An 11,393-nucleotide genomic window follows, 5' to 3' on the forward strand; every position below is an offset into this window, starting at 1 on the left:
GTTAGCTAATTTACCAGTGTGGAATTAATGAATTAAATAACCATTCAAAGTAACACATACAAAGTAACAGGAAGACATTCACTTTTTTAAAGTAAACATTTACGTTTCTGCTGTGGTGTCCCTGTGTTTGTGTTGAGGTTTGGTGTGCATGACTGATCACTGATGCCATTATGTTTTGTTTCTCTACAGCAAACAGACTTCCAGATCTACTCGGAGTACTGCAACAATCACCCAAACGCCTGCGTGCAGCTTTCCAAACTCATGAAGCTCAACAAGTACGTGTTCTTCTTTGAGGCTTGCCGCCTGCTGCAAAAGATGATTGACATTTCTCTGGATGGCTTCCTCCTTACACCCGTCCAGAAGATCTGCAAGTACCCACTACAGCTGGCTGAGTTACTCAAGTACACCAACCCACAACACAGGTACACCGACACACAACACAGTACACCGACCCACAACACAGTACACCAACCCACAACACCAAACCTCAACACAAACAGCAAACCCCAACACAGGTCAACCAATCCTTTGACCATCCTCCAACCACCAGCACACATACATCAACCTCCAGCAAACCAACCAAGCCCCAAAACAAATACCCTATACACAATGCACCCTTCCCAACAACAGGTACCCAGTGACCAACCCCCATCAGGTACCCAGTGACCTGCCAGAGGTCTTCACAAGATATTGTAAGAAAATCCAGGCAAACATTTCAAGTACAAGTCATCATTTATAATGATCCAGGTTAACGGGAGTCATACAGCTGAGGAGTTCACTCAAGGATAAGGACTTCACTGAAGATAGCTAGGGAAGGTATCTACACTAGCTAAGTATCTGAGGATTAGGTCATTGTATTTTCTGTTTCTCTTTATTTCATGCAGAATGAAGCTCATTAAATCTACATATAACAAATCAGTTATACATATGTAGCTTTATCCCAGCGCTTTCTGTTTTGCTTGTTTTATGTACTTGTTTAATATTCACCACTCAGTGTATGTTAAGCTCCTATTAAGCTTTTGCATAGTTTAACTGAGTGTAACAGTAATTGCATTCATTCTGTATTACACACTTCATGGTAATAATAAAAATTGTGAATTGAATTGATCAATGAATTAATATTTTGTTTCAGGGATTACAAAGATGTAGAAGCAGCATTAAATGGGATGAAGAATGTGGCCCGGCTGATTAATGAGAGAAAGAGGCGTTTGGAGAATGTGGATAGGATTGCCCAATGGCAGAGCTCCATAGAGGACTGGGAGGTGGGTGGTGGCCAGAATGATTGCAGTCAACTAAAACTGCAATTGAAGTCAGGAAAGAATCAATAATACAGTGAAAATATAAACTTAATTTCAGATGGGCTGATCTCAGATTGCTTCACATCTTAAAATAATAAATACATTCATAAAAAATAATAAATACATTGTGTGCATTTACACATCAGGGTGAAGACATTCTCAGCAGGAGTTCAGACTTGATCTTTTCTGGAGAGCTGACAAAGATCACACCACCTCAAGCCAAGAGCCAGCAGCGCATGTTCTTCCTGTTTAATCACCAGATGGTCTACTGTAAGAAGGTGAGTCACAGCTGCCCTTCGGATGGTGCACTGTAAAAACGTGAATCACAGCTGCCCTTCGGATGGTGCACTGTAAAAACGTGAGTCACAGCTGCCCTTCGAATGGTGCACTGTAAAAACGTGAGTCACAGCTGCCCTTCGGATGGTGTACTGTAAAAACGTGAGTCACAGCTGCCCTTCGAATGGTGCACTGTAAAAACGTGAGTCACAACTGCCCTTCGGATGGTGCACTGTAAAAACGTGAGTCACAGCTGCCCTTCGGATGGTGCACTGTAAAAACGTGAGTCACAGCTGCCCTTCGGATGGTGCACTGTAAAAACGTGAGTCACAGCTGCCCTTCGGATGGTGTACTGTAAAAATGTGAGTCACAGCTGCCCTTTGGATGGTGTACTGTAAATCCGTGAGTCACAGCTGCCCTTTGGATGGTGTACTGTAAAAACGTGAGTCACAGCTGTCCTTTGGATTTATTTAGGTAAGGAATTCCACAGTCAGTCAAGTTTTTGTTTCACTCAGACATCTCACATAACACATTACATCTCAGGTAACACATTAGATTATTATCAGAGAGCTCTTCACAATTCTTATTAGACTGGGGACTGGTGACTGGGATATTTAAAAAGTCCTTGTCAGTTTTGGACTCTTTGATCCGCTAGTTCCCTCTTGTTCACGGGACAGGATCTGTTGCGGAGAGACATACTGTACTACAAGGGCAGAATGGACATGGACCAGATGGAGGTGCTGGACGTGGAGGATGGTAAGGACAAGGAGCTGAACGTGAGTGTGAAGAACGGCATGCGGCTGCGTTCGCTCAGTGGCAGTGAGGTCCACCTGCTGTGTGCCAAAAAGCCAGAGCAGAAGCAGCGCTGGCTCCGAGCCCTCGCCGACGAGAGGGAGCAGGTGCAGCACGACCGGGAAACAGGTGATCTACTGCGCCCATCACACACACACACACACACACACACACACACACACACACACACACACACACACACACACACACCCATGCTCACTGTCACGTATAGCTCCACCCACACCTGTCAGTCGTGTTCTGTTTAGCCCCTCTGTCTGTCTGTCATCTCCTTGTTTTGGTTTCACATCTGTTTTCCTGCCACACCCCTATCCATTTGTAACCACGCCCCTTGTAATCATTGTCACCTGTTTCTGTTTGGTCTTCTGTTTTGTACTTTGTGTGTATTGCTTCTCCTGATTCCACTAAGCTATATTCTCCTGTACACATACACATCTCATCAACAAAAGGGGTCAATGAAGCATGTCAAGAATCTGCGCTCCACAGTCAACACACTAGGTGGGCGTCTCGTATAAAGTGGCCATTCAGTGGATATGTATATTCACACTGCATACAAAAACCACCCCACCACATGCAAATATATGCATGTTTTCTTGTTGCAGAATGTAGATATCTTATTACTGTAATAGCCACCCCCATGCAGAGAGGAATGACTGTTAGGTCTCATAAGTGAACTAAACCCCTTTTCCATCCCTTCTTGAGTTACTTCACTTAAAGAACTAAATGCCTTCTCAGAAAGCTGAAGAGATGGAATGTCACCTCCATTGCAGTGTGATGTTGTGTAGTGTGCAGTGTGCTCACTCTGCTGTTGATCGAGCTCACTCTCCACTCTCTGCTCTGTTGATAGATTAGCCTTTTTATTTTCCCAAACAAACCAGCTCATTGCTAATTAGTGTTGCACGGTATACCGATACTAGAGTAGTATCGCGATACTTCGTCATTAAAAACGGTACTATACCCAGTTTGCTTAGTATCGGTGCTATAGGACTAAGTGCGTTTTTTTTTTTTTAAGAGCAGTATTTCCAAAGAGTGCCACACGGGGGCAGTGTGCGCGTACAGCAGTGCAGCGCTTGCCTCCTCTCTGCAGAATAAGAAGAAACGGTGTACGATGGCTGATAATACAAGCAATATTGCGGACCGTCCTCAGCTTGTTGAAAAACTACACGCACTAAGCGAAATATGGAATTATTTGCATACATTTCAGACAGTTATGGCAACCCCGTGGACACATCAAAACCGGTCTGCAAACGGTGCTTTAAAGCTGTACCAACCAAAGGAGCCAATCGATTCTTTTTACATAAAATGCGCTTTCGTTTGACCCACCCAAGGTTCCGTAATGCACAGAACAGTTGCTAATGCTGAAATGCCAGCTAAAGCAAACACAGTGTGTTCGCAGCTCGTCTTAATTAAACAAGGAAAGCAGCAGAAGTGCTGTGTGGAAATACTTTGGATCCGAAGCAGATACAGATGGAAAACCGAAGGACATGAACAAGCCAGTTTGCAGGCGGTGCTTTCGGAACATTTCAACGAAGGGCGCTAAAGTCTGGTTTATACTTGACGCGCCGCGAGCAGCGCGAGGGTCCGCGCGGTGAAAATGATGTAATCGCGGTAGCCTCGCAGCGCAATGAACAGTCAGGAATTAAAGCACTTGTACGTCACTTTCAAGGTCCATTTCAATATTTCCCAGCACGTTAAACTTTAGTTAAATATTTATACATATACTCGAAATTATTCGCTTTTTTATCACATTATTTAATGGTTGTTTATTTTCAAAACGCTCAATTTTAACGTCTTCACGTTCTCTCATGTTTCGTCCTGGAATTACAAGAGGCTCGTATTTGTTAACGTAATACAAGAGAATGGTTCAGTCAGACAGCTATTTGTTTCAAGCATTTTCAAGCACGCGGACAAGGTGTGCGCACTCGCGCGCTACGGTCACTCGCGAAAGTTTAAACCTAGCTTAACACAACAAATCTGGCCAAACACCTGAAGGCACGCATATTTGTACAAAACATTCCAAGAGGTTTCTAGTATTATAGCATACAAAATTATGTGTCCGATTATGGTATCCTAGCAAATGTCATATTCTTGGTTTAAGAGCCGTAAGTGCGACAGCATACAGGGAGAAAAAAAAAAGAGTGATCGTACTACAATGGATCAATCATCTATGAATACTGAACTCTAATACTGAAGTTTTAGTTACTTAAAGTTGTTTAAAGTATACTTAAAATACACTTTTTGCACTAGCCTTTTTTAACTTCTAAATGTGAATTCCAGAGTGCACTACTATTATTTATGTTAATTTATATTAATGTGCAATTATTTATTTTTCTGTTTTAATGTGGTAGGGACTACACCTTTTATTTATTTGACATTTGTGAAACAAAATACAATATTCATTTGTTTGTTTATAAAAAATAAATAAAAAGCCTTTAAAACGGAAATGAGCACAGTATCTGACTTTGATATCGAAAATCGTATCGAATTTCAATACTTTTTAAAGTATCGTATCGAAGTTGTAATTCTTAGTATCGTGACAACACTATTGCTAATCATGTTGATTCAGGTGTGACAGAGCAGCTAAAAAACACTAAACCTGCAAGTATAAATGATTTTCAACTGGAAATATATATTAGTTTTTATATATAATATTTTACTCTGATGTATAGAAGATATAGCAGTGACTACTGCTATGGATCAGTTAACATAGGTGACTAGGTGACTTTTATTCATTTTAATTCAGCTATGTTAGAAAATTGTGGTCGTAGTGCTCCTTGAATTGCCCTGCCTGCTTTTGATTTAAAGACCTGCTTGCCATATGTCCTTAAGAACAATCACTGAAAAGTAATGGATACACATGAAACCTCCTCAGGTTGTCATCTGCTCTAATAATTAAATGGGGAAAAAAAGAAACCGTAGTAGACCAGAAACACTACAGAAGCACTCAGGAGTCCTCAGGAGCAAAATGCATCAAAGGCATTCTTGAATTCTCCTGTCTGTCACTGCAGGTTTTTCCATCACTGAGGGCCAGAAGAAGCAAGCCATGCTGAACGCATGCAAAAGCCATCCAGCTGGGAAGCCCAAAGGTGAGGACAGACCTCAGCCTCACCTCAGTTCTGCTCAAGCAGGAGTTCTGGACTCCAGTGTGTTGTTTACATTGAACCATATCTACCTAAGAACAATCACTCTTTATTCACTTATAACCATATGAGGAGTGAATGGTGATGAGGGGTAAATTAGCCTGAACTGGTTGAGTCTGGTGGAGAGGCCGTACACATTTGAGGTGTAGTGCACTAGATAGCATTAACTAATTTTATAAGTAGTGCACTAGATTGGGAATGGAACACTGAATTTCCCTTGGCTGCTCTTTCATCCACTAGTTTTTATACCCTCACTACATCATAAAAGGGTAAGCTGAACTACATGTGACTGACCAATGCACACAGTATGTATTCACACAGTGTGTGTTTGTTAAATAGTAAGTTGTGGTAGTAGTCGTAATGAGATGAGCAGGGTTAAGTAGATGGAGAAAGTCTTGAACAATACAGAATTTAAAAGCACGGATTTCCAACTGAAAATATATCATCTATCATGCTTTCACTTGATATAATTTTTTCAGTCAAGAGCTCCGGTGTGGTCTAAAGGCCAGTAAAGTAGACTGGTAAATGGGTGGGTATGTTTTGTCTCTTGTGCTTGGCAGCAGTGACCAGGCCCTACTATGACTTCCTGCTGCGTCAGAAACACCCGACACTGCCCACCTCCGTGCCCCAGCAGCAAGTCTTCATGCTGGCCGAACCCAAACGCAAGGGCTCCACCTTCTGGCACAACATCGGCAGACTGACACCCTTCAAGAAGTGAACACAGGAAAAGGGAGAGAGGGGGAGAGAGATATATATAAGGGAGAGAGTGCGCTCTCTGCTTGTGCCTAAAATTACCCTTGTATTGGTTAATGGTTTTCTCCAAACCCTCCCTCCTCTCGACTTCAATGTTATACTTACAAAACATGCAGATTTATTATAATGATAAAAAGAGTGTTTATGTCAATTTTGTTTTGGATAAAGCACTTTATAAGGTGGTTGTAATCAGACTAGGTGGCTGGCTCCCTGGGACTGTGGGACTTTTGTGGGGGGCGTTCTGGAGGACTGGAGTTCTGTATCTTCTGCTTGGATCCAGACAGCATCATCACACACTAATGTTACTAGTGTTACCTGGTGGTCTTTTCTTAATCTCCTTGTGTCATCAGATATCAGCTGTACACAGTGCTAGGTGAATTTGCTTTTGTATATATTTTTTTCTTTGTCAGCTATAAACAAAGGCATTATTGGAGCTACTTTCTGTTGGTTGGGTTACTTCCTCTTGGGCTGATGAGTTTTCAACCATTGTACATCAACTGATGAAATAGTCTGGAGGGTAAGATTTCTAACTGTTATAATGAAAGGTCAGTGGAACCCCAAAACACTATTTGAATCTACTTTAACCACATTTTGTTAATGTGTATCTAATCTATGAGGATCTTGTTTGGTGGATCTTACCTGGTTTCACTCTGAGGTCCTTCTGCCTTGTCCCGTATATCCTGTCCACATGAGGAAGCAATTCACTTCTTTTTGGAAGTGTAATCTGATGTGTGTCCTGGAGTTCCTTCACTGTTCAGCACAAAGTGTTCATTCAGCTTCTGCAGCTGTTGTTCTTTACTAAACAGACGTTGTATGTAGTTGATTGTGTTTCACTTTTTAAAATGTACTTTAAATAGCACATAAAAGTGTACAGATGCGCCGTTTTGCCAGTACACACTCATATTGGATCTTCACACTTCAGACTTTCATTTATTAAGCTAAATTCTAAATTGTCTGGAAGTTCATACTGATATAAAGCCCCAATTTTGTTAAAAGGTCCAACATCAAATGTACCAAAGGGATGACCTGTGCACCGCCCATTCTTAAACCACATAATGTACATATTCTCACCAACAACACACGTCTTTGACGTACAGAAGCACACTGTCCCAAAGCACAAGTACATACATGCTCAAACAGAATATGGTCCAGTTGCCTGAACATCATCCACACGCACTAGTAGAGACAGAGAGACAGAACTTTGATGTGACGTATCTTTGTACTTATGCTGGTAAAGACCAGGCACACAGAGATATGAACACAACATGATAATCCTCATCTCAGCAGGTCTCTGTTTTATCTGCTTTTTTTATTAATACTTTTTTTTCATGCAAACACTTGAACTTCAACGTACCTGCTTTTGAGATGCCTGTTTGTTGGCACACATAACATTCACTGAAACACAAAGGAACAGGCCTGCGGAGTAAAATGTGTGTTCGGAGCACACTTACAGTTACTTCTACATTCCTACATTGAACGTTTTCATCACAGCAATAAAACAAGGAAACTTTGTGTTGCACTTCACAGGTTGGTCCGTTTAAGAAGCCCATAAAACCAGCGTAACTGAACATACTACACATCTTGGACTAGCCATTCATTTGAAGAAACATGGGAGAACCACACTCATCAACTAAAAACGTCAAATACGCCTGTGTCCTTTCACTGTCTGATTTCAGCTGTGAGACTCACACATCTAACCATGGAAGCCGTTACCCTCTGCTGCCATCTGCTGGATAACTGCACTTAAGACATCGTTCCCCCCTTTAAAATGTCCTTATGGGTGTAAAGAAGAAAATCAAACCCTGTTCTGATCCGTAAGGTTTAACATGTTGTGAGATAATATATGTCAAATAGAATTTATACTGAGTTATTATACTGAGTTTATTATTGACCTCTCAGTTCTTCGATCAATGCCTAACTGTGATTGTTTACTTCTTTTTACTTTCAGAATACACTATTTTGCCTACCATGTAAATATAACTGGTGACCTAGAAAATAAAACAGTGATAGGATGATTACCAACAAGCTTGCCTCCTCCAGCACTCCATAGTCTCCATCGTAAATGGTGTTTGGCTGTAAAAATGAAGTATATTTTATTGAAACAACAGATGTCTCAAGATATTGTTTGTACATAATATTTGTATGTGTTGGTTGTTTACTTACATGCTTGGTTGTGGGAAAATACAAAACAATCAAATTTATTTTGTTACACATGTCACTTTTTTGGTTTACTTGGGGTTTCTTTTCTGAAATCAACTAAGCCAGCTAGCTAATATCAGTGGTTCGGTGATTAACAATGATTTTCCTTCCTGCAAAAAAAAAAAAAAAAAAAAAAAAAAACTATAATTAAAAAAATCTGTTTATTATGAATATTGCACATTGAATACAAATTTTTTTTTTTTTTTAATATAAAACAATCGCTCACAGTTTTTTCTCCAGCATACTTGTACATCATACATGTATGTGTAGCATGGAGAAGTGGTCTGACTGTAGAAACAGTTTTGTATGTATTTAAAGTGTAATAGCAGCCTTATTGAATAATATATAATTTTTGTACTTTATATAAAAGACATACCTGATAAAAAAAAAAAAAAAAAAAAAGTTAGTGTTGTTGTCCAGTCTAGTAGTTTGGTTAGGAACGCTATGCTAGGCCCAATTCAGCAGACTATCAAGGAATACAAAGTACTAATTGCATGTTCGCATGAATAAAGTGAGATATCAACACTTCAGTATTTTCAAAGTTGGAATGTGGAGCTTACACAGTTGGTTACCTTCTCAGTAGACACTCAAAGTGAACCCGTACAACACAATGGTGGTAGGGGGGTTGAAACGAAGGGGGATTCACGTGTGGCATCAGAGACGTGATACGGCAGTGAGAAGAGGCTCTGTGATGTGCTGCTCATTCCCAGTTAGATATATCCACCTACAGAACATAGGCCAAAAGGTAGACAGAGCTGCTTCCCAATTGCATAATCCATAAAGCCAACCCAATTTCCAGGCTGCAGCTGTGACGTCCCCAGCCTGTAGGTGGCAACTGCTAGATGAACATACAGTAAAATTCATATGCTTAAAGCTATATTCATATCATTTTTTTATTTTTATTATTTTATTTATGGCATAAGTCAGGACCATTTCATTTTACACAATGACATGTCCAGCATTTTCTTTGGTAACAACCTTAACCATGAAGTGGATGGTTGTCACCTGAGTACACACATGTAGTACAAACAGCAGCAGAGCCCATCAGCAGACCTGCTTCCATACATCTTCACTTGAAGTGGATTGTGTGAGAAAATCACTGGAACGCTCCGAAATGCTGGATTTCAGTATCATTCACAGACTCCAGCTGTACAGGAGCTGTATTGCCCTGTATTTCTTTAGTGATTTTTGTTGGAGAGGAGGGGAACCACTCTGGTTGGTTTGGGAAGTCAAGAACAAACTCCCACTAGGTCATTGTCAGGGTTGGCCATGTGAGAATGCATGACCATGACCTCCTTTAGTGCTCAGGACCCAACAGACCTGCACGTGCTACACCATTTGGGATTATACCTCAGACATTTACCACTGCACTGCTTTTTTCAGGAACTTTCCAGTGTGGCTCACTAGTTTTAAGCCAGTATATCTGCAGGATTCTTCACTACTTGAGCTCATGATGGCAGGAGAGCCCTTGCAGTACAGAACTTTAATGCCGATCTGGACCCTGTAAAGCCGCTTTGTGACGGCATGTTGTAAAAAGCGCTATATAAATAAATTTGACTTAGACTTTGAAGCTGTCTGGACTGTCCCTTATTGTGTCTGCCACAGTGGATACTCCACTAATGGTAGGAAGAATTTGGGCGGCCATCTGTTCAGGATAGCGAAGTGTGATGGGGCAAATGAAACTGTTAAAACAGGGTCTGAGCAGTCCTGCTCAAAGTGAAGTTTAGTAGTCTGGACACTCCTAAAGATTTTTTAATTAGAATGACGTCTAGAATAATATTTAAAAAGGAATTATGGTTACTGAAGTAGATTAATCTCTGTAGTATCATGAATGGGATCAGAAAACTCACGACCACACTTTCAGCTTCAGTTAAGTTAGATAGCCAAGATATCCAACCTAACCAGCGCTTACTGACAGCTCAAGCTGGAGTATCTTCTGTGTGTTATATTTGTGTTTCTTCAAGTTCGAAGGTGAATTTCTGAAGGTCAATAGTTCACATTCTTTAGGAGTAGGCACTTCATCATATAGGAATTTTATTTCACTCCAGCAAACACAAACATTGTGTCTAGGTAGGGCCAGGGGTGGTCTCCTTCCTCACCCTCACCGCCATGATCACTCGATGTTGAAGGTGCGGAAGGTGCCAATATATGTACATTAAAATGCCAACAAGCTTATGTAATACACATTCTTCTGCTCTTACCAAACACGATACCACCTCTTTTAATGTGATAAAAAGTGAATTATTTAGAATCATTTCGATTTCGTTTAAATAATTATCAAAGAAAACAGAATGCCAGATGCAGGAATAGAATCTGGAGATGCAAGGATATTGATTACCAAGAAGTCCCATCTATGTTCATGGGGAGTTTTGAGGTGAAAGTGCAGGGTGAGGTAGCCATTGAGTTGATTGCAATTAACTGTTCAACTATTAAGCAGGCATGAAAATGGGTCAGGGGTTAAAAAGGTGAGAAGACCGGGGGGCGGGGCATGTGACGTCATGGGGATACGGCGACGGGGCGTTGACGTGGGGGGCATTGACATGTGACGTCATGGGTATGTGGCGACGGGGGGGGGGGGGTGGCTGCTGGTGTACGGGGATACAGGAGAAAGGTAATGCTGCAGGCCGGAGCCCCGGTAGGCGTGGGTAAAGGGCGGAGCATGTGTCAATCATTTTCGACTGCAGCCAATCAGATACTACACTTTCGTTGTCAATCAATTTTTATTAAGCCAATTATCAGCCAGAGTTAGCTGTCAATCATTTTTTACTGCAGCCAATCTTAACAGATCTGCCAAAAGAAGGCGGAAACTGCACGGAGAAGCTCTTTAAACAGAAGTATATGCCGCTCTTACACAAAAGTAGCTGAATAAAAACATTAGAAGAGCCATGACTTTAGACATTTTTTAATCAAAGTTTAA

The 11,393-nt window shown here is 41.0% G+C and overlaps 1 protein-coding gene across 6 annotated transcripts in view; it reads left to right on the forward strand.

The window, feature by feature from the left end:
• The window catches only part of LOC143473970 (rho guanine nucleotide exchange factor 4-like), a 96,415-nt gene extending 87,937 nt beyond the window's left edge, over nucleotides 1-8,478 (forward strand). For 5 of the 6 annotated variants that reach the window (XM_076971207.1, XM_076971210.1, XM_076971209.1 and 2 more), the window contains 6 exons: nucleotides 190-422; nucleotides 1,133-1,262; nucleotides 1,445-1,576; nucleotides 2,252-2,495; nucleotides 5,393-5,470; nucleotides 6,085-8,478. In XM_076971207.1, the coding sequence (XP_076827322.1) occupies nucleotides 190-422; nucleotides 1,133-1,262; nucleotides 1,445-1,576; nucleotides 2,252-2,495; nucleotides 5,393-5,470; nucleotides 6,085-6,242 (975 nt within the window). In that variant the 3' untranslated portion in view covers nucleotides 6,243-8,478. The remainder of the gene's footprint in view (nucleotides 1-189; nucleotides 423-1,132; nucleotides 1,263-1,444; nucleotides 1,577-2,251; nucleotides 2,496-5,392; nucleotides 5,471-6,084) is intronic. The other variant, XM_076971208.1, reaches the window with a different exon arrangement.
• Nucleotides 8,479-11,393: the final 2,915 nt, after the last annotated feature.

Source organism: Brachyhypopomus gauderio, chromosome 13, assembly GCF_052324685.1.
Source record: "Brachyhypopomus gauderio isolate BG-103 chromosome 13, BGAUD_0.2, whole genome shotgun sequence".
Lineage (NCBI taxonomy): Eukaryota > Metazoa > Chordata > Actinopteri > Gymnotiformes > Hypopomidae > Brachyhypopomus > Brachyhypopomus gauderio.